Raw genomic sequence first — 25,142 nt, forward strand, 5'->3', positions numbered from 1 at the left:
CATGTACTTCACTGTGATGATAGCATGAAGAGGTGGTAAATGAGGAGAGTGCTAGATCAATGGCTATTAAAAGATGACAGAAGAATGGCAAAAAATAAGTTAAATAAAAATAGTGAAGAAGGTAAAGAACATCTCCAGTTTCTTTTTTGCACCTTGGCAATGCTTTCCAGGTTATTTTTCTCTACCCTGTTATACTTGGTACACGTCCATAGATCTTTGCTCAGATCTTTCCCAGGCCAGGATCACATATTTACCTAGAGTCAGATATCTAAGGAATCTGAAAAGTCACTCATCTGTGCACTTTATCCAGGTGCCTATTCAGCATCTTTTACAATGGAAACCATGTAGCTTTCAATCTAATTCTCATTTACAATAGCTTGATTTAAATCTATTTGAAACAATATTAAGAGTAGTATTCTGAAGCTTTTTAAAATTCAGATTTCTCTCATTTTTACTGATGGCAAACAATTAACTATAATCACTATTAACGCATTAATCAGGAAGCAACACAGAGACATGATAGTCAAGAATACCATCAAACAGAAAATGTTGCTAGAGTAATGGATTTCTAGTGTACTTTCCCTGGAGAACAATTAGATAAAAATCTGTTTAGATGAATAAAAACAAGAAGAAAAAACAACTAAAATGAAGTTAGTACAAACAAAATGATTCTGCAAAATTTGTTTTGCATATTGTATTCAAATTAATTGAATATGACTGTTTTGAGCAACAAAAAGCACTGACATATGATGTTTTATCAACAATAAAAATTAGCTGTTGGTACCTATTCCAGCAAAGCTGCAGTAAGGTAGCCACTCCTAGAAATATTGCATTAGCTTTGGAAAACACAATGAGATGCTTTAAACAATAATTACAGCTTTGTTTGCCCTGAATCTTTCAGAGGAACTGCAACCATATTCACTTTCTCTTTGATCATGCAGTTTTTCCTCATTTCATATGGATTTAATTAACAGAGGAATGTTTGAGCTGTCAAGCTTCAATCAGCAGATGTGATAGTTACTTCATCTAGATAAACTTCATTGGTAAGGTGTGGGGAAGCAAAAGAGAAATGGTTCCTTATATTTCTAGGTTTCTTTAATGCAGCATCACGAAGTCCTTATTTTCTTGTTTTTAAAATTCAGAAAATTTTTTTCAGGTCATATAAGGTTTCAAGACCCTAGACTTTTGAAATCAAAGAGAAAAAGGTGGATTTTTACGTCAGCTGAGAGATAAATGTAGAATGAATTTATTTACACAGTCACAGATGTTTAGTACAAAAAACTGTGTACTGAAGTGTTCATAAATTCAAACACATGGGAAAAAATATCAGTGTCAGAGTGAACAGTCTAAATATTGAGTCTTTATTATGCATCTAAACAATATTTTGAACACTGGTTGCATAATTAAAACCACACATCATATATGAACTGAGTATTATGGCCCGAGTCCTTTTCCCCTTCTTTTCTTTCTGAGTACTGATACCAGACATATGTAACCATAACTTACTAGGTAACTATTTGCTAGGGACTTACCATGTATGCATACACACACGGCCTTGCTCTGAAATGATTACAATTAAAACAAGAAAAGGTGGAGAAAGTGATGCAATTCCTCAAATGTCTATATATCTCAGCCATAAACACTTTTATTTCTTAAGCAGATGTTTGTGGCCAGACGGAAAAGCACAGAGCACAATCCTAGCGCAATCAGGATATGACACTAACGTTCTCTATGTTCAGACACACTGCTTTAAACCACATGAGCATGTGTCCTCAATGACTTCGGTCCGCTCTGAATGTTTTTTTTTTTTTTTCTTTTTTCTTTTGGGAGGGATGGGTAGGTGGGGAACGGGGACAAAAAGCAGGTCCATGAACAGCAAAAATTAATCGAGTCCAATTTCCCATAGAGCCATATCTCGTGACAGTTTGATTTTGATATCTAATCACTGCAGTTTCAGGTACATTTCGTCCAGTGATAAAGCTAGTTTAAGAGGGTCCCTATCCCGCCTGCTTATTTCCACCTCCATACTTCATTTTACCACCCCTTCGATTGTGCTAATGCAATCGCTTGTGGAGCTACTCTATAAAATACATCAGTGAATTCATGTAGATTTAAAAAATGAAACAGCAACAGCAAAAACCTTTCCTTTTTTTTTTTTTTAAAGAAAAACAATTGTTTCCTTGCCGTTACCCCACCACTTGAGTCAGTATCACTCTAGAACTTAAACCCCCAAAATGGAGTTTGAGACAGTTGTGTTTGACAACTCTATTTTTAGTTCAAGAAATGTGTTATCTGCACATTCAGTTAGGCTATAAACACAGCAAAACTGCTAAAAAAACAACCCAAGCTGACGGAAGAATTTTTAGTTTAAGGGGGGGATTCACAATAGTAAAAAGAAATAATTTATTCTAGAAGTATTAAATGAAAATATATCATTCACTATTTCCTCTCCTCTTTGGTTTAAATCTAGAGAATCCTGTATAATGGTCATTGAACATTAGCTTTAACATCAAAATTCTAGCGGCTTTCATTTTATTCAGCATGTCTCCTCTTTTTGAAGCAACAGAAATGCACAGAATGGTATAACAGGTTTATGAGTACTCCAAGGCCCTAAAATGCATTCAATTGTCTTGTCTGTGGCAGTTTATTCAAACTATTCAAATAAAATCCCCATTTTCTTTTCATACTGTCTTAATGAAAATCAGGAAAATGGTTTTAAGACTTAAACGTTCCAACTTGTCAAACACATTATGCAGACAGTCAGAAGACCCCAAAACATATCTGCAACAAAGCAAAACAGGCAAAGAAGAAAGGGGAGAGCAAGCTCTGTATTTACACCCTGAATCTATACATATTAACAGGAGGACTTTTTATCATAGATTACTTTGCTCATTCAGAGGGATTCTGAAATTGTTCTATTTCTTCCAGGTATTTTCATCCTGCTTTTAACTGTATGATAATGGAATCTAGAAAGTTTCATACTATCTACATCCCAGGAATTTATTGTGTACGCTTTCCCTTTAATTTCACATTTTAAAATAAGCATATAGCAATTAAAAAATGGACCCCTAATGAATTATCATTCTAGAAGTGCATAATTCTTTACTAAAATATATTTCAGTGATTTGGATAACTTAGTTTAACACAAATTTAAGGATGAAAGCATTGTTTCCCTCAGGCAACTATTCACAATCAAAAAGCCTTTAGATTTTTCATGTATTTAAACAGAATTTTGTTCTTTGGAATCCCCTGAACAACCAGGCTTTTCCTCCTATATCATTTTCTGCTTGCCTGTACAGATTACTGTCGAAGTCATCTACTCTCACTAGTTAGCCAACATATACACTAAAAATGTATTTCATCAGCCTTTTGTTTTTGCCCTTTCTTGTATTAAATCTTCTCTCAATCTTACTCAGCACTACATTTGAAGCACATTCTAGATGTGGTCTCTAAATCGCAGAACAGGATGGAGCTCCCTCATGTGGTATAACTACATAATCTCAGCCAACATGAACCCACAACAAAACCTACAAACATTTCTAATGCTTAATTTACAGAATGCATATGTCTTAATAAAAACAAATCAGAAAAATAAGCAATTTKAAATTCTTAACTGGCACATAAATACCTCTCGCCTATCTTACTCTTCCTCATTTCTAACACTTGTCCAAGCTCCTCCTTCCTTTAKTTATCCTGTAATGGAACCTACAGCTTGCACACTCCTGCTCACAAAATTTATTGTATAGCCCATCATGAAGGAAATCAATATAACCTCATGTCTTACATCAGGGCTCTCTTTCTTTAAGAAAAATGAAGATTTGGGAGGTGAAATATACTATTATAAAGAAAACTGATAACCTGTTTTGTAGAACACTTTATAAAGTTTTATAGTTTTTATATTGTTAAATATTAACTTTATGAAAACCATGCCTTTAGTAGAGCCTGGTTAAAGTTTAAAGAATCATTTTCCAAACGGGTTTGTCATTTCTTTTATTGATATTAAAGATCATAATAAAAATGAGCATTAAGCAATAAACATTACATATTATTAGGTAATTTTCTGGTACAAACTAGATGAATGATTATGCCATATTATCTAATACCTTCTGCATACATAGCCAGGTCTCCTTGCTACATACATCTCTAGATGCACACTTCTCTCTAGTTATAATACCATCCATTTCCCAGTTTTCCTTTCACTTCAGCTTAATACAACTGTTCATTTTTTCCCCAGCTTTCCCCATTTCCATTCAAACACGGGTAGAAATATCATAAAAAGAATGGGCTAGCCTTAAGCACTGGTCTGAAATATAAGAGTATAAAGGAAGGTCATGAATTTGAAGACAAACAATCTTTTTTTCTGCAAGAGCTTATCATCTGTAAATAACAACGAAAGTAAAATTCCAGAGTGTATTAGCTGATTGTAAGACTTCAAACGGACAATATGATGCAACCACAAAAAAACAGAAATGCAATCCCGAGGTACGTTGTGAAGGCAATCTCACTGGGCGATAGAGAAGCATTAACTACACTGGTCCACTGATAGCCCAGCTCAGCTCTCACCTGCAACACTGTGTACATTTTTAGCTTGTTTCAAGAAAGATGAATCAAAGAAGAAAAATAAGAAAGAAAGCATGTATGATGATAAAGGGATTGTTACGAAAAAAAAGAAAGCTTAGTGTTTTGAACTTGGCAGAAAGGCATTTTGCAGAAGATTGTTATTCTCTCTAAATTCATCTGGGTGGAGGGGAAAACAAGGAAAGAGAAGAACTCTTTAAAGAGCAACACTAAGACAACAACAAATGAGCATCAACTGACTGATAATCCAGAACGGCTGGAAAGTTCACCCTCTGTGAAGAAAAGTTCTGCAAAAGCGCTTATAATTGACATAACTAAGAACATAGACCCAGAAAGTTTTAAAAGTGAGCTCTAATGTGTTTATCAGAAATTATATGATCTAACTGAAAAAGATGAAACAACCTTTTTGTTTCATGTTTTCTCGGCTTTGTATGCACCCTTGTGCTCTCCTCACCCCAGACACCTGCCTGTTATATCTATATTTCTTCTCTGCACCATGCCATTTTGCTGTTCTTGCCGTACACAAACCTCAGCATACATCACAACTTCATCTGCTACTTTACACCTCACATCCTCCAAACCAGCCTACTCCCTCTTCCTGCTGTATGTTTTCTAGGACTTCTGCTTCTAGAAGCTTTCCTCTTCAAACCTTTCTTCTCTCCTTCACAGATCTACCAACAGTGAGGTCAGCTGATGGGGATGAAACTGCAGCATCTGAATTCAACAGCACAAGAATTCAGCTTTTAACAACTGTAAACACTACTTTAACTATACATACAGAAGTCTCAGAATTAGTATAAGCAACACCCACAGTGCTTTATATATTGATATTAAAACAACTCCAGGAAAGTCCAAGTCAAAAGAAAAGGGGCAAGAGGAAATAAACAACGCACAAGCCTGCGTACTCTCTCCAACTCAATATACAAAGTCATGCCTGAAGCATTGCATGGACTTGTCTACCTCAGTAATCTACCTCCTATCTACTCCGCAACCCTAAAAAAGTGGAAATTCACTGAGAGCCTGCGTCCAACAAGAAAATATATTTCTAACAAAAATAACCTTGAAAATGATGCATAGCATTTTTCAAATTTCTYGTTCAGCCTGGCTTGGCAAAAAGCACCACTTCACAACTGTGAYGGATACCCCCAACTTGACAGTCCTACTTTCAACACCATGTAAGCAAATCTCAAACTTACCTAACTTCTCCAGTATATAGTATGTACGTAACCATAACAAAAAAACTCACAGACCACACACTTAAAAAAAAAAAAAGCATCTCTACAGAACACAATAAAGAACATCCTCTTAAAAAAAACGAAAGTAATTAATTTTCTTCTATGAGGGATTGTGAACATATGATCTGTACTGCATTTTCAAACTGTGCTTGCTTCTTGTTTTTTATTATATAGAAAAGAGAAGGTAGTACGCAATTCCTTTTTATTAATGAACTATATCCTCATAAACACATTGGTACGTTACTATTTTTCTCAAATATATTAGCAAACACTTTTTCAGAGTCATTCTAATTCAATTGTCCTGATATTTTTATTCTTGCTGAGCCATTTTGTATTTCTCTCACTTGTGTTTTCATTATTTACTGACCTGTGGATTTAGCTGATGGGCTCTTTGCCTTCTTTTCCAGACTGTTCATGAAGCTGCTACATGAAAGTGGACTCTATAGCAGTCCCTGAAGCTCTTGACTGATAGCTCACCCTACTAAGTACATTTCTACTTTGTTTATGCCCTTAAGGCAGCCTGTAAGGCTGATCTTGTCTCAAAGCAAATTAACAGTTTTCATGTAATTAGTCAAATACTGCAACAATGATTTACTAATATCTCTCTATTGGTTTATGTAATATTTTTTCATAAAGGAATGGAATAGGGTTCATTTCATTACCTATTATGCAGATCTGTGTAGAATTCCTCTTTAAAGAACCAATATAAACATATTAAAATACAAGAATGTAAAAAAAAGAAATAGAAAACAAAGTCATGTATATAGCAAGAGCACAGTAAAGTATCATGTAAAACTCATATTAGGACAAAAATAAAACATTTGAAATCTTAGCCATATTAGACTTAACCAATTTAAAGTTTTCCAAATTCTATTKCACAGAACCACTTGCGTAGTATAACAAATTAAACAATTAACATGAAATATCTCAACTTGAAAAATTTCTATTTTTTGATAGTATGTAATGAAAATTCATTTGATTCATAGTGCATGATAGAGGGGGAAATACTTAATTTCAGTATACCTCAGGTATAAATTTATACTTTGTGTGATTTTAAGGAATAAAGAAAATAAAAAAAACAAAAACAACACCCCCCCACCCCCCACACATTTATTCCACAAACTTTAGCAGCTTCAGCATGCCACTAGGGTGACAAGCTTGGCAACCAGTGAAACTCATAACATATTAATAAATGAACGAACATGTTTCACCATAAATGACTATTGTAAAAAACCTGTACAACAATTCTGAAATTGTAAAATATAGTACTCCCTAGAACTCCCATGAAAATAAGGAAACAAAAGCAACAGTGTAAAGAAAATTTGGTTGATTTTCCACTAATTTAGGAATAAACTTAATTGTTTGGGAAAATCAGTATCAACACTGCCATTTATTGTATGATGTAAGAAACCAAAAGCAAATGTATTTCAATCATGACCAGAAAAGGAGATTTATTTGGTCAGGATAGTGAAATAACTTGCCTTGTTTCAGCAAATTATCTTTGTAAATTAACTTTTTACAAAGATTCACTGCTTTCATCTGCTTCATATCACAGCAGACATAGTGGGCTAACATGTCACAGAGCTAGAATACTTACAGGCAGCAGGAACAGTGTATTTAACCTATAACTCACAATGAGGGCTACTGACCTTCATGACAAGTATCCAGCCATACAAAATGTGGCACCAGTCATGCAAATATCTCAAAGCAATTTTAGTGAGGTATTAATATTATTTTTTCAAAATGATGTAAAGGGATTAGTAAATGCCACAAGGCCATACTGTCATTTCTCAGTGGGCCTGGAATTGAATAGCAAGATTTATATCATGACTGTCACTGAACAACACGATCTCCTTAAGAAAAATTACACAAAGACAATCCCAGAAGCTGTAAGAGTGCTGCTCTGGACTGAGATCTTCAGAGTATGATTCTCATACTGTGCCTTAAAATTGCAATAGGTCCTGGTCATATTTCTAACCTCATGATTATCCAGTTTTTAAACTGGTACCTACACAAAGGCTGGCCTGCACAAGCAGACCTTCTCACATATTGTGGAGATACTCTCTAAAGAGTAAGAAAACAACTTAAGTGCATTTGAGCTTAACAATATCAAATAGCAGGTTATTTTCCATAACGTCAATTGCATAAACATGACTAAACACAGCATAAATTGAAATCTGACTTTGAACGTGGCTGGGTCAGTTCTTCAACAGGATTCAAAATGCTGAGATGCTATGAGCTTGAATAATTAGCAATGCAAAAAATGGAAAAATAAAATACTTTTATGTTTTGTAAATGCCCTGAATTTACTGAAAAGCTGCTAGTTTGGAAAGGAAAAGCAGATTATATGYGTGTACTGATTCTTCCTATCTTCTRTCACAGTACTTTCAKAAGCGAAATTTTCTGCCTATGCTGATCAAATACGTCAGACCTTCAGAAGTACTTCTCAGAATTACAAGCACGATCAGTTTAATCAAGCGTGTCTTGGTTGCTTTAGCATATCCATTTAAATATGATGCAAGTGTTCAGAGATAAACGGTTTTTAAACGTAACCTCTCATAAAATAATACACTGTTGATTTTAATTTCAAAAGTGTATTCCAGTGCTTCTTTTCATGCATTTGGGGCAACAAAATAAACCAAGTTTGGGGCATCCACACTTGGTGGATGCACTGTCACTTACACAGCCAGGCAGCTCAGCAAAATCTCTAATCTGATATAGAAATGGAACAATTAGCTTTGTTAACAAGTGCGTGAACTGACAACAATTACTTCAAAGTGACCAAACTCTACACTGGAAAAATAAATAAATAAAATGTATTCCTAGTACTTAAGTACACGTTCTACTTCAAAAAGTTCCTTGGTACCTCAGCAATTTATATCTTTGGAAATGCACTAGAAAACTAATTCAAACCTAGAGAACTTGAATGTCGAACAGTCTAACGAGGAAAAGCTAGACAAAAGCAAGCCTACACGTTAATCTGTAGACTTGTAATTCTAAAGATAACAAAATAAAAATCCAAAACAAAAAACCCCTGAAATATAAAGCAAAAGACACACAACCTAATAGGAGCTATATCTACTGCTTAAAGTATTTCCATCATTTCCATGTAAAAAGCACTGAACATACATTAAGAATGGCTTAGAGAGAAGCAAAACGCATTTGTAGCTTTTTGGGTATAAGCTGAATGTAAAAGTTTGCATCCATTTGCCATGTTGAAATTTTCCTACCACRAATAACAGTATTTCTAAACCTTGTCATTCTGACACTGTGCCCTTGATCTCACGCCTGGATTCTGAATGGTTCTCATAGTGCGTTTCCCGAATTCTGGAAGAGGAGGAAGACTTTGGGGCTTTTTTGTGACAAGTCTGAGGAAGTCTGGGTATCAAAATCATCAGAAGCAGCTTCCTAAGAAGCTAAGAGAAGCAGGATCACCTTTCATATAATACACTGTACTTTGTGCAGAGAGTCCAAGCTGCGGCAACCAGAAAAGAAATGATATGCAAGTCGTCTGGACCTGAGAGTTAAGAATATCCAGGTTCCCTGTCACATGCACAGATTGACTAAGCATTTCATCAAGTATTCATTTTTCTGAGCTAAGTCTTGGAGAGAACAGCTCATACTTTGATCTCCTAAGCTAAAATGAATCTGTCCTGTTCCATTTCCCTCCACTGCATGCACGCACAAGTCCTGTTAAGTAAGACTATTCCCTGGTGCTAGCAGACCTTAAGACATGTGCTTTCCGCAGGGTGTTCCTTAGACTACATTAACCATAAGCAGAAGGCTTGAATGAATGCTCAGCGCTAAAGGCAGTAGCACATAAACCACCCTGATCATATTGTTATAATGCAACTGCAACCACAACCTAATGCTACACCTAGAAGCCAGTTCTGTTCCTTTGTCCCCACAGAACTTAGTAAGCACTTTTTCACTGCCTTTTTTGGACAACTTAGGTTTTCTCTCTTCGGGGGGAGAGGGAGTAAGAACTGGGCTATTTGAGAAGCAGGTCTGGAGAAAAACAAAACAGAACAAAAAGAAACCAACAAAACAAAAACCACCACTGCCCTACTGATGTATAAACTTCAGTAAGGTAGACCTTTTTTCCCTAGATACTATTTGGGGAAAAAATATTTTATCTGGATGTATAACCATGATTTTCCCCAACACCACTTTTAGTCAAGGACTGAACTTCTCAATGAAAATATTTTCAAATGTCATTTCTATAGATAGCAAGAACAAAAAAAAAATCTTTAGATAAATATAATAAGCCTGAAGCCCTTTTATAAGTTTGTCAAAAGGATTATAAATGACCTAGAATTCAAAATCTTTGAATAAGTTTTTCTTTTCCAAGTCCCAAAGAACTAGAAAATGCCTCTATATTTAAAAAATACATTTAAATACAGTCAGGAAAAATATCAGTTATTTCAAAAGTAGGGGCACATAGAAAAGTTCCTAGAAATTTTCTCCATTTTGGATTATTTTTGAGGAGCCTTTGGTGCTAACGGATGACAAGAGCGGCAACGCCATGAACATCCTTGCAGCACTGCCTGTCAGTGTGTTAATGATGTCCGGCTGCTCAGGCACTCTGAGCGGGGCGGGGGGAATCGCAGTCAATTCAGGATGCCGAGATTCTGATTCAAAGTATATTTGTTTCTTCCCTCGTGGCGCGCTATAAGAGAATCTGTGGTACAGTGCAGAGAGAATTAACAGTTAATGTTTAGTGCACATTAAATATTTTCTGATCTTCTCAGTGCACAAAAGCCCCCCCCACACACTTAAAGYAGACTTTTCTCCAGATCATTTCATTACCACTCAAGCAGATCAAGTAAGGAACTAACAAAACTCATGTTTTATTGTGTAGCAATAGTCACTATTAGAACAGCATAGAACTATGAGCACATACTGATACCAGTTGAGAAACCTTAGAAGCAGAAGGCTTGACTTTTTTTTTTTAAGAAAGGATTTTGCTTTAGCGAATAGTGCTCATTTCTGAAAATTAAATTAGTTCACAAGATCACTATTGTTCTACTTAAGATGAATAAACACTGTCTAGAAAACTTTTTATCTGCAATAATTTTTGTTCTCTCACTCATGGTTCCTTTAATATTGCAAGTCCCTAAAAACAAAAGATTTGAATTAATTATTTGCATGTATGAAATTAATCAGAAAAAACAAGTGCCACTGTTTATTGCTCTGGAACATATCCTTACTATTCATCTGGAGCCACGGGTCTGGAGAAAGCAACAAGCACTATGTTACAGCATCAGTTTCTAAATACAAATATGGAAGAAAAAGAGGCCTTAATGACAGCTACAGGATAAAACTTGCTAGATACAATGCTAACAAGAAGAGAAGAAGTTTCTGTCAATATGAGAATGAAAGCACGAAGCGAATCAAAGCTAAAGCTAGTTTGACCCAGCCAAGGACCATCTCTAAAAGGATTGCATGTGGCTCATCATCATTGAAACTTCCCTGGAGATCCTAAGCTAGGAAGGCAGAACTTCCCATGGAAGACTATGGCTGGAAAGCCTACGTTCATAGCAAAATTCTTGACCCAAGGAGCAGTCATAAGTCATCAAGAAAAAGACTCGCTTCTCCTGGCATCTTACATAATATTTGGGTTTATGCTCAACCTGTGTGTGGAGGTATATACAGATCTAGCGATAGTATTCCGATTCAGACTCCCTGAACCTTGGGCAAAGCTGGAGGAAAAAGCCAGGTTCAACTCTTATAGTAGCCCCATTCCCTCATTTTAAAAAAGGCATTCCTGCTTTGTCCGCTGTTCCTATTTGAAAAAGCAAAAATAGGAACGAAAACACTCACTAAATTTAGCAGGTGGTGTGGTATGAAACTCATCTGTTGGCATAGGTTTACCTTCTGCTTATGTAAACGACTAGATCTATTACCATACAGGCAAAGTTAGTTTACTTCAACAGGTACGTCTCTGTGAACTACCTGAAACTTCCAGTTGTATTTTTAGATTTCCAGGAAATGTTGTCCTAGAAGAAATAACTTCAACAGCTATTTTTTTAATATTTGATTTTACAACCCAAACTGTAATAGATTCTCAGTTGTAGTACCTCAGCAGATGTGTTATACACTCTTGAAAACAAAAGTCAATACTTGCATCGTTGCTGTTGTAGCCTGGTGGTCTAAAGATATTAACAAGATGAGGCATGTTAATACTCTTACTAAGCTAAATGATATAGTTGAAAAAAAGAGTTTTATTAAGTCTTAATTTAAGGACATATTAGTCCACCTAGGCTACACTGTATAAACATTTTAATGTGAGATTGTCTGCAAACCATTTAATGGTCCACAAACAAGATCTCTGGTTCTGTAAATTCAAACAGCTGAAGCAAAGAGTCAGCCTCTCTTGAACTGGCAGAATAACAGAAAAGAATGAACCTAGTAAGGCCTCCTCATTAAAGAGCGTGCCCTCCTGCTACCCGAACTCGATCGCTTCGCCCTTCTCCGCACACCAAAGCTCCTGTCCATTTTTTAGAGGACCCTACTTTTGCTGTCAGGGTGTGTGAGTGAGCAAGCGTGCGCTCGTGGAGGCAGAGTTGGTATCTACGTTTCTGGAGTTCTAGTTCAAGATTTTTCCAGAATTTTCCATTTAAAATTCTTTAATTACAGGCACAAACATTGAAATAAAACAGGGAGTAAAAGCAAAATTTGTCATGGTCTCTAATTACTTTTCTAAACTGTTGAATCAGACTCCCCAGCTGCCTGAAGCTGGACTAAAATTAAAAGAAACAGCCCACAGCTAAAGTTAAATTATTTACAATTTGATATTCAAGTAAAGTACAATTTGAGCCACAGATCAGATCATGGAAAAGTTGTCCCAAGAATCCTAAGTTATTTAATATAAAATGAAATTTATGCAAGGAATATTTTAATCTTTTCTTTCATTGTAACCATATTCTACTTTCTGCTATAACATRGCTGCAATTCTCATAAGGTTTTGAAACCAGCTACTCCTAGTGCCCAACCGTACAGGCCAGCTTCAGGACCCCAGTGACTTCAGAGTGCGCTGTGAGCATTCCTTAAATCTCAGGCAGTTAAATACTGACAGAAAATCCCTGATATAAAAAGGCAGGCAAACTAAAATTCTAGCACAAGAGCAAGACAGTGACCGTAAAAATCATTTCACAATCCCAGACAAGTATTTCCATATATCTAACTTTTTAAAAAGTCCACAGTGCTCATCACAAATAAAAAACATAGATGCACACTTACCGAATGGAGAACTGTGTCCCGGGAGGCAGTGATTACAGAAGCAAGTTGGCGCTGTGTTAACCGACTGAACGCAAGGTTCCACTGTCATCATGGTGGCTACAGAGCCACAGTTCTTTGATGTGGAACAGTTATACATAATATTATATTATTGACTCTTCATGTCTAGGAAGTTACAAAACAATTACTGAAAAACTGTATTTTGCCAGAGTCTATACTTAAAAAAGCATGTTGACAAAAATATTAGTTAAGTCTGTAAAACTAGCCCTAAAATAGAGAAATTAATTTACTTTGTTATTGCAGAAAAATTTAAGTAACCTCACCACAGTATGAAAGTTTCCACGTGGAGAAGAAGATACCTAATAACTGAGAACTGATTTATCTTCTAACACTTGTCTTCATTTTTTTCTGATACACTCAAGCAGTTTGAGAGATGTTCAGCCTACTCTCCTGAAACTCCTTAACTTTCTAATCTCAGTACATGCAACGACAGTAAGCTGACAAAAACAAAAGAAATATATATTGAAGACCGAAATAACATTTCTTCTCAAGTCTAAAAAAATGGGAATGTAGAAAAAATGTAGAAATATTTGATGATAAGAAGCAGAAACAGATTTGATCATTTGACATCACTTGAGATTACTTTCTAAAAATGAAACACACCATTTACCAGGTCATCTATCAATTACAAAAACATAAAACCTTAGGCAGAATCAGTTAATTTCTTACAGTCTCATCTATTTTGTCAAGCCACCAAATTCACCAGTATGATAAAAGCTGTTCAGGGTGCCTTTTTTTTTTTTTAAACCAGGAACTGACAATCTAGCTGTGACATCAGATATGTGCACTGAAGCAAGGCTGCTTTGTTAAGTTTCAACAATTGATTTTCAAAAAAAATTTGGTAGAATACTCATATTTTGCCTAAGCCAAAAAAGCACCAATACATTTCTTAAGTTTTCTTCCCCTCTTTTTAAATACTCACTTGCATTATCAGATACAGAATCTGATTTCTTTAAGAAATTCAGGTAAGAAGCAGCAGATTAAAAAAAAAAAAAGGCAAACATTACCTACTTGGCTTTTCTTTTTTTCTCACAAAACAAGTTACTTAAAAAAAATTATTTGCATCACTCAAGTACAGCAAATACAGAGGTAGCAAAACAACAAATGACAAAACATTTACTCAAAAACTGAAGAAATGCATATAATCTGTAAAATAGAGCTGTTAACAAGAAAACACGGTTGCAAAAGGTGCATTTCAATGTATTGGCATCATTTACGAATGAAAGTGGGGTTTACTTGACAGTGCTCAACCTATGCACTTGATGACAAGGCAAAGGGCTATTACAAGGCAAAACATTTTAATCACTATATAAGTGAAGAAAATCAAACTGGGAAAGATTATGAAGACTTCCTTATGTGAAAGTAGCTCAGGAAAATACTAAGCCTCCCTCCACCCTTTTTTTTTTTTTTTTAATAGCAGAACTGATAAGTATGCTAACTACCAAGGCTCCTAACCTTGCATATAAGATAACGTGGGAAAGAATATGCAAGTAACAAGTTATAATTTTCCATTTAGTCTCCCTTAAGCTACTTTCCTGCAGTCTTGACAAAAACGTAAAATAAATCCACACAGAGAAGATAAAACATCATGCGAGTTTCTGTCACTGGATCCATTCAGACGGTTAACCCCATTAAAATCTAGTACCCAAATACACAGCAGCTAGGAGAAGCTCTTCACCCTACTAAGTGTGACCAGTATATTTTCTTATAATTTGACATCAGTCCCTTTTTAAACAAAGCTATGACTTCTGTCTCATTGGGCTAAGACAGAATAGATGTCCCATTAACAATTTCAGCTTTTGTAAATAAATGCACAAAACTCCTTAGTCATGGCCACGTACCATGTGCTAAATATTTCCTCATATGCAGAAAAGTGCTTTGGGCAAAAACTGTAATTTTCTTTTAAGAGCAATGGAATTTTGCTTAATCTTTTTCAAAGTTCTGTGAGCTTCTTGCATTTGCAGTACTTTAGAGCTGAACAAAAGGAAAGCTGGGTACGTGAAAACTCTTGAGGGAAAACAGAGGTTAAAACAGATACATCACTTAGCATTCTCCTATAGGTTTTGCTTACTAAAGGTTAAAAAATCTACAGTCTCTATTCCCTACAGAAATAAAAGGACAAATCAATCTTGAGTACAAAATGCATAAGTACTTTTTACTAAAATGACCTGTCCAAAACAAAACAAATAAAAAACCAAAACTAATAATAAAATTCATACTCTCTCCTTCCAAACCCAAGATATTTGAAGTCCATATTACTCTCAGTTCTACTACTGATAATTTTCTAGATTGAAACAATTCAACAGTTAACATTAAAAATTGTTCTTCCATAAGATAACAATATATTCTTATCTTTATGAGAGGTTACTAGAACTAATTCCTTCAACAGAAAGCTATCTTTTTTCCTTTGGAAGTCTGCTTATAAATGCCTTAAAGTTATACTCAGAAAAAGAACAAAAAAATGCATTTCAGTTCAGTTAACAGCTTGGTGGGGGGGATGTTTTTAAATTTACTCCAGCATATTTTGATATGCTTTTCTCTGTGCTAGAATAAAAGCATGGAAGAAGTCATTTAAAACTGTTTTTTTTTCAAGTGTTGTAAATACTTTACCAGACAAGTAGAACATTCAGATCACCAACCAAAAAGTGCAAAAAGGATATGCTCATCTTTTCGACAAACTTATCATGCGCGTCTTTTGTTTTAGGGAAATGCTCAATGTCATTTTCAAGGCGCTGGATCTGATGGTTCATTGAATCAAGGTTGCTCTTGAGATTCTGGGCTGAAACTAAGAAAAAAAGGACAATCTAAAAATCTTACAGACTCCGGTTAAAAGGAGAGGGTAGCAGATGGGGAGAAAACAATGTCAGTATAAACAGTCTTAAGGAGAATGATTCCATTAAGCAGACTCACATTTTTCTGAATTACTGTTCATAAAAATTCTAGTCTTCATAAAAATAAGTGAAAATATCTAATGCAATATACCGAATCATCATATTTAATGTGGGAATGTCACCACTTTATTCAACCATTAGTTCAAATGATTCAATTTCCATTTAAATTTATTGATAAAAATTCTAATATTTCAATCTTTTAAGTCTGATTTGAAGATTAAGAAATAGCCAAGGTTCAAAGAGATTCTACCTTATTAATGCATGTACTTGGTTAAATGATTGATCTTATTAATGCATGCACTTGGTTATATAAATGATTTAAGGAATAGCCATGGAAAAAAAAAATCAGATATTTTTCTTTTAATGTAATTAAACTGATTTCTGTAAAGCAACATCTGTGAAGTTCTCTGTTAATATCAAAGGCAGGTTTGAATAATAAAAGCTGCTGATAATTACAAAAAAAGTAAAGAACTTACAGTACAGCAGCAAAAAAAACTAGAGGCTAGTCTAAAGACATACTGCTTACTCTGATGTACATTATTCTAGTGTAAACCACTATTTTTTTAATTTGCATTAGAATAACCACTAACTGATGCATCATTACACAACAGAAATCTCCATCAAAAGTCATGACTTCATGATTTTCAAGGTACACTACCATACCACAAAGAAGAAATCAAAACATTACAGAACTAGATGAGAAAYGAGAGTCTTGGCAGAGGAAGTTCCTGGTCAACCCAAAATATTAAAAACAAACTGACACACCTTCCAAAGGAGTAAATGAAAATAATGACATGAGAGGTCATCCATAAAGCCTACCTTCCCTTCTCGGTTTAATCCTACAGAGCAGTCTGCTCGACAAGCTCTCGCTCTCTCCATTTTGGAGCCCTAGCCTATCTCGTGCTGCTCATCTCCTCTTGCATAGTTTACAAATGCAGGCTTTGAAGAACACGAAGGCAATCTCGATACCACCTTTCCCTTAAGGGCACTGCAAGGTTTGTATGGTTTCATGCCCTTCCTCTAAACTCAGTACAGAACGTTTCAAATTTCAAGCTCTGCATTAGAGGTGATTCATGCTCTACAAACCACTTCATCTTCAGTGAGAGTGCATATTTCCTGGCCAGTTTTTAAGAGGGCAATGCCACAGACAACTTCTGAGATGCATGATCAGAGGTGGGAACCTGCAGTATCTTAGCTACTTGCCAGCACTTGGCTAGGTGAAGACTCTTCAGGAACTGAAGGCAGCTTCTGTAGAAAGCTCATACTGCAGATCTGCAGCCTAGCTAACCCAAAAGGTAATTCTTTCTTTAGTCAAGATAAGCATGTGACTTTTTTTTTTTTTTAAATACAGGTTTTCACTTTTCATTCTTATTTGACAGTAAGCTATTTTTCAGAAAGTTTGAGACAGCTTTATTTCATAAGATTTCATAAAAAAGTCTTGTTTTCCTTTTTCCTTTAAAATATATATATATAAACTGTGAATGTGCAACCTTAAATAGCCAGAGCAAGTCATTGCAGGGTGGCTTGAAAAACGGTATACAGGAAATAAAAAAGAAAAAAACCCTACAAAATACAGAAACTGTTCCCAGAACAAAATTCACTCTACATTCTTGGTAAATAATTATTCATATAAGCCATAATGGCACTATTTAACTTTTCATAAGTATATTCAAATGCATGATAGCTGTCTTTATTACATACGTGATGTCGATTATATTTTCAACTGTATCCATTCTGGATACTTAATGGGTAAGTAAGTACCACTAATTAAGTAATTTTAAAATTATATTGAAGCAGTTTCTTAAACTTAAGTAAATTGGAGCAGAAAATAAATAAATAAATAAAACTACACTGACCACAGCGCCCTTTTAGCTATTAAGTCACTATTTGAGCAACCATGAAATCATCCGCTAAAGCAGTCTGAATAATAAACAGTATCAATGCTTTTAGGTTATGGCTCCATTAGTTTAATCATTTCATGTTATTAAGTCTGAAAAGGAACTGATATTTTTGCTTGAACTGAAGAACTTGTTTGAATTACTATAATTGGAAGTTTTATCGGCAGTTATGTATTTGGATAGGGAAACAAACAGCCCTGAAGTAAAATGCTAGAACCAAAAAATAAATCAGAAAGGATGCAAATGGTAATTTTGCGGTAAAAAGAATAGCAGCTGGTAAGCAAATAGGCAACATAATAGATAATAAAGTTTAACTGTTTTCAGTGATTTGAAAATATTTAAATGCATGACTGCCTAGCAAGAGTAGTTGTTTATTTTTGTCTGAAATGTAGAAGTGCAAAGGAATTCAGCAAGCAATGACAAATAAGTATTCTTGGCCTCTGTGATTAAAATAGAAGGAAAGCATTTTCAGTAATTCAGTTTTATATAACTGAATTCAGAAAACAGTTCAGATTAAGTGCATACTGACTTTGAAAGTAGGAAGGAACTCTATCCAAGCAAGACGTCTGCACTCAAAAGCTGTACTTCCCATGCTTAACTTTTATAGGCATACTGGATATCAAAAATCTTTAAGGAATATTCATTTTCGTCCATCTCAGTTTTTTTCCCTAGCCCAGGCAAATGTACAAATTTATGTTCAATTCAAACATTTTCTTGAACAAGCCTTTGTTCTGCAAGAAAGGCTTAAGACGACTTTTTAACAGGAAACTTGCATATACAATCTGTAATAAAATATGTGCTTTTCCTCCCAAAAAATGTTTTAGAGATTTACTACTACAGTAATAGTGAAAAAGAGGGTGACACTAATGCTTTTTATTCTTTTGGGGAAAATCATACAAGTTTCTTAGATAGCTTGCAAGGTTTTGACTTAGGAAAGCCCAAGGTACAAATGTTATTTGTAGCAAAATGCCATTGCTTTGAGCCCACTCTTTCTACTTAAAGCACAGAGCAGTAAAACTGTACTACTGCTCTATGACTACTCTCCTCAAAGCTGGTGATGGCAAGACAAAGATTTGTTCATCCTTCAATTTGCCCATCATTCTAYGTGCAAACTAGGCCTCCTAGAAAAAGTAGTCTAAAAAAACCTACATAAAGGTAGGATTTGGTCTTCACAGATACGCAAGTGTTGTTCAAGAAGCATTAGTGGGAAAGCCTCTATGCAGCAGTAAGTACTATTAGATGTAACGTTGTGGCCAGAGAGAGCAACCAAGTAAATCAGTAGATACTGAACTTCAAGATAGGACACAATGAGGCAAACAGTAAAAATAAATAAATAAAACTCTAGAAGGTGCAATTCCAAACTAGGAAGAGGCCTACAAGCAGCCTGGACACTCTCCTGTATTAGCAGCCTGGATAAAGTGCTTGCCACATTTTCAAAGGCAAAACAAAGCAATAGCAAAAAACAATCCATCCCCATCACCCACAAAACTTCATAGGAGAATTAAGAAAACCATCCATAGGGAAAAAAGGTCAGCATTTAAGAAATGGAAGTTTATTCAAAGAGAACAACTCAAAATAGGGCATAAAAAGAAATTATTAACAAAACAAAAAAAAAAGCATTTGAAGAGCAAAGCATGTTCAAGTTCACAATACAGAGTTCTTCAAATACATCAAAAGCTGGAAGCCAGCTGTGGAAATCATTAGGACAGCCTGATGATGAAGGTTTAAAAAAGACACACTCAGGGATGAGAAGGTCAAAGCGGAAAAGCTCAATTAATTCTTTGTGTTGATCTTCATTCCTGAAGATACTGGGGAGAGTCCCACACCTGAGGCAGTCTTGTAACAGTCAGACCAGAGAAGCTACATCAATTTGAAGTTAACGTTCCATAAGTATTAAATAAAATAGGTAAGTTACATGTTCATAAGTCACCATGCATGCACCAAATGTTAATAATGTCACTAATAGCATTCATCAGAGAGTCCTGAAAGAACTCAAATGTGAAACCACAGAACTGCTGACTAGCGCGCGTTTCTTACCGTTATAAAAAGCTACTCTGCCAGAAGACTGGTAGCTTACCAATGCAATTCCCTTGTACAAAAAAGGTTTTAGAGGGGATCATGGGAACTATAAGCTGGTGAAGCTGATTTTTACCTCTGGTAAAATGACAAATTATATAATAATTGTAAAAAAAATAAGACCACATGAATAAACACAGTCTGTAGGAAACTGTCCACGTGGCTTCTGTAAAGTGAACTGTCTCATTAACTGCTGAAGTTCTTGAGGATACCAAACAAGGAAATCCAGTGGACATAACATATTTAACATTTTAAGAGCCTTTGACAAAGTTCCACATCACAGGCTATTTAAAAAAAAAAAAAAAGCCACAGGATGGGAGAAAAGGCTCTTCTGCAGACTGAAAGTTGGATAAAGAATAGGGAGCAAAGGGTAAGGTTTAATGATCACTTTTCAGGTTGGAGACAAATCATGAACGGGGTTCCCAAGGGTTACTGAGAGCAGTTTTATTCCATACTTTGGTCCATGCTCTAAAGAGGAAGTGAAATCTCAAGGTTGCAGATGACAAATTTTTTCAGCCTGTCAAATGCCATGCTGAAGATAAGGAACCCCAGATCCACCTCACAAAACAGAATAAGTGGGCAAAAGGTGTCAGATAAGTTTCAGTGTAGATGAATGTAAGACAGTGAATCCAAAGGAAAATAATCCAAAACCCTGCCTACACAACATGGTTTGTGATTGCTGGTTTCAGCTCAAGAAAGAGATCTTCAAGTTACCATTGATAGCTCTCAAATCCTCAGGTCAATGTGCAGGGGCAGCCCAAGAAGCCAGAAAAATGTTGGATATCATACAGAAGTGTTCTGAGAAGATGACAATGAACATCATTTTGCTGCTGTATAAAACCTCAGGAAGTCGCATCTTGAGTACTGTGTACTCAGTCCGGTTTCTGCCTCTCAAGAGGTGTATAGCAGCACTACAACAGGTCTCAGAAAGAGCAACTAAAATGAACAAAGCAAGGCAGCAGCTGCTTTATAAACAGAGACTGTGATGCTTTATAAGGAGAGGCTAAAAAGGTCACGGGAATTGACCTTCACCAGATCTTGCAACACAAGAACTAGGGTACACTTAGTGAAACTACCAGGAGCCGTGTTTACGAGAGATAAAAAGCAGCACTTTATGAAACAAGTAGCAAACTTTCAGCAGTTTGCTGACAGAGAAGGTTTTGGAGGCAGACAGCATCAGCAAGTTTAGAAAAGAATTATACAAATTCACACACAATTAGTCCATGAACAGGTACCAAAGGAAACAGGCAGGTACATAAGCTCCAGTGTCTCGCAGACAAGTCCACGCTTGCTGTGGGGGCACGGACTGCAGGAACGAGGAAGTCTTACATGTTCTCCCTACACGGTCTACCTTGCTGCCACCGTGGGACAGAACATCGGGTTACGGGTTACCACTAATCTGTCCCAAAGGGGCATTTCTTAAATTCTTGTTCCCCAAGTCAGAAAACACATTGAAAAACACACCTATGAGGCATCAAGTTTTCTCACCTGTTCTGAACTGCTAAACACACTGGCCCGTTATTTAGCAATAAGAAAAAGCTGGCTGATTGAGAGCCATTACAGCTCTAAAACTGAAAGAAATACAGCATCTTTAACAAATACGTGTATACCACGACCCACTCTAATAGAAARTATTTATGAGACAGAGGAAAAAATCAGTATCAGAAACTAAACATACATACTTCCACAAACTAAAGCATTGTCATGCATTATTACCATTAACATGAGATTTATATTAAGCAAACATGAAGTTCTGTGAATTCATATATTGGCAGATTCTTTTTCATGTCAGGGGAGGGCTAATATAATCACCTAGATTGATCAGTATTCCCTTTGCAAAAATACTGAGTGAAGCTCTGTTCATCGTACACAAGTAAATTTGTAACTGATTAATTATTTAGTTTATTATTATTTATGAAAAATAGAGATCCACAGTCATTTAAGATAAGGTGCAGTGCCATTTTAATAAGAAAGGTGACTTTTTTCTTCATTTTACTATTTTCCCTATATTAATTCCTCCCGTGTAAACAAAATCCCATTCACCTATTTCAGAGAAAGCAGTTGCACAGACTTTGCTCCAAGAAAGGTTCAGTGAATGCTTAGTAGACCACTTGAGTCATAGCAAATGCTACAAGCTGTTAATCTCATGTAAATGTCAAATGCCACCGCAAATGCCATTGTCAGATGCTAGCCACCATACAGCCAAGGTAAGCATTTCACATCCACAGCAATACAGCCATAGCACCAACGGACAAATTAACTCTTAACTCCATCCAAAATAAGGCTGGGGCAGACTGAGAGTTTTCTTCTATAAAAAGAAGTGAAATTATACATTCTGATTAGGTGCAGCATCTCTCACATCAAAAATTCAAAGTATCTGAATCAGGCCTTCTAATCATAACGCAAAACAAGGATGGTCATGTCCAAGCATCAGGTTCTGATGCAAAGTAAAAACTCTAAAGAAACAGACAATTATACTATTTAAATGACTTTAGTAAGTAAAGGCAAGTCTATGTGCAGCAAGCGGACCAGTGTGTTTGTAAGTCTAGATAGTATTAGGACCACAATTCTGCATTCTGAGCTTATTAATGATCGTTTATTTCTTATGCCTGAGGGCAGATGAAAACAGTCTTTCACAAGAGCCTGAAAAATACTTTGAGGAGGAAAGGGTGAGCAAGTATATAGTCTGCAGGAACTACAATCATTGAGTACCTAACCCACACTGCTGTATATTGAAATATTGTATATTAAAAATAGTAAGGATTTTTTTCATTAATTAAGAATGTATTTCCATTTCATGTCTGATAACTATTCCCGTATAAACTAATTCCACAATGGAAGAAAATGCAAGTGTACCTGGGGGGGGAGGGAGGGGATTCCATCTGACCCTCCCCCTCCCTCTTCCCTCAAGAGAGATGTCTTATTAAACCATAAGAAATGTCTTATTAAACCATAGAAATCTTTCCTAACACAGCTATACTGTTTCTAGGACAAGTTATGATCATTCATGTTGTTGCACTTTGCTGTAGATAAACCATTGTGCTAAAAACTAACTCAGACATTAGATCAATCATTCTTTGGTCATAATTTCTCCTGAATGCTAGAAAAAAAAAAAGTATTGTAGATACCACATACATTTTGTCCTTTTATCATAAACCAGAGTTTCACTACATGTTAGTGTGATAGATTATTGTGTGATAGATCTAGAACAAACTTGAGCAGTAAAAATAACTATATATTGAAATACCTTGCCAAGGCAGGATGTTGAACTTCAGCATTATAAGTTTTGAAGAGGGTAGATGAATAGTCAAGACAGGATGGATGAGACAAACCCTTAAAATGGCTTCCAAGCCTACTACTAATGAYGAAAACACACCCCTCTCTGTTCAGATAAACATCATGCGTATTTTTAAAATATACTTGGGCAAAAATAAAGAACAAGTATTGAGAAGTACATTCTTAGATAAACAGTCAAAGAACGTCACAGCAGAACCTCAAATATGGCAAAAGAAGTTATTATTAGTTCATAAGCTCAAAAGAAATTACATTGTTTTTGATAGTATCAGGGTCACAAATGGGTAAAAAAGACGACTCAGGAACGCTATAAATACTTAAAAGTAGAGATTTATCCATCTTATAATGCGGGGGGGGGGCATTCTGATACAGACTAGTTATGCTTAACAAGCAGTGCATTATGAATTTTATATATATATATATATATTTTGTAATCTTTCACTTTTTTTCCCCCTCCTCTGCATCCTTTGAAAGTTTAGGAAAAACACTAAGCCTATCCAAAAGGTAATGGGTTATTTAGATACTATGACAATATACTGTAAATGAAAATGTATTATTAGAAAGAGCTTTAAAAAAGCCAACATTTTAAGCACAGATGTGCATTTGTACTTTAATTTTCACACCAGATTTGATTCACCAGCAGGGTCTCTGCATTGCTGTCTCATCACAACATGAATACTGAGTGCTAAAGCAAGGTAGCAGTACAATTACACTTTACCATTTCAGAATTTTAGACCTTTTCCCCCCTACAAATGATCTCCCTTCAGGAAATGTACAGCAATTATTTCATCACATTTATTAAAGCTCATCATTTTAAATGCTGGCCTCCCAAGCTATAATATCCATTTTAACTACATCAAGCAATATCTAAACAAAAAGAAAACCAAACCCTAAAAGAAATTCCTTTTTATACTCTTTTTAAGGTCTTAAGGCTTTCAGAATCTACATCTTGCAGGAAACACACCTTCACAAAAAGTAGAACTGAAATATGCAACAATCCATTACTCTTAACACTAGCTCTTTCTTACTGTCTAATTCTTTCTAAAGCCTTAAGATTAACATATGAAATAAGACAGGTTCTTATTGTGATCCATCTACCTTTGCAACTAGGAAGAAAAAAGCAGTTTAAAATGATGGTCAAAAAATATTGTTCAGAATAACACTCAGTTAAGCAGGCAAGGTTGCCTTCTTCCCACCAAAACTATGAAAAAACTATGAAAAAATGGAACGAGAGTGATAAAAATATCAGTAAGCATAGAAACTTATTTATGCTGATCCAGTTTACATGAGAGTTGAAACTTTCTATCCATAGGACTTTCACACTAAACTCACATAGTTTATCAAAGACAAAGCAGTTGTGTATTGATTCCAACACCCTGTCCATTTGCCAGTAGAGATGGAACGCAATTTTAAGATAAGACCACCTTGTAACAAGTCCAGCCCTAAGTAGCTCCTGGCGTCATCTGAGTTTAATGAGACATTCAATCTAAGACATAAATTATCTGACAGTCTRAGATTATGTTTAATGAGGTGTGTATGTGCAGAAGCTCTAGATTGCCACAGCGTTCTCAATCTATAGAGAGAAGGGAAGGAGACTTATCAGTCCTCTGGGACAGAAAAAATACACTCTACCAAACCAAAAAGCGTGAACCTTGGAGGCTCACAATCTCAGCTGCGATCAAGACCTAACAGCATCACAGAAAAGAAATGTTTACAAATGCTTATGACATTTTCATATGTCACTGCCTTAGCACTGAAAGAAAACAGATATATCTGATACAATTAAAGAGATGACATATAGATTTTAACACATATCTGGAACAAAATATCTGGAAAACATCTGGAAAAAAACACACAAATCAAGCTTATAA

At 35.5% G+C, this 25,142-nt stretch overlaps 1 protein-coding gene across 2 annotated transcripts in view; it reads right to left on the minus strand.

Moving 5' to 3' along the window:
• DIAPH2 (diaphanous related formin 2) overlaps positions 1-25,142 on the minus strand; it is a 292,492-nt gene that overhangs the window by 127,775 nt on the left and 139,575 nt on the right. For both annotated transcript variants that reach the window (XM_026082669.1, XM_026082670.1), the window contains exon 24: positions 15,773-15,897. In XM_026082669.1, coding sequence (XP_025938454.1) covers positions 15,773-15,897 — 125 coding nt within the window. The remainder of the gene's footprint in view (positions 1-15,772; positions 15,898-25,142) is intronic.

Source organism: Apteryx rowi, unplaced genomic scaffold (genome assembly GCF_003343035.1).
Source record: "Apteryx rowi isolate R43461 unplaced genomic scaffold, aptRow1 scaffold_59, whole genome shotgun sequence".
Taxonomy (NCBI): Eukaryota; Metazoa; Chordata; class Aves; order Apterygiformes; family Apterygidae; genus Apteryx; species Apteryx rowi.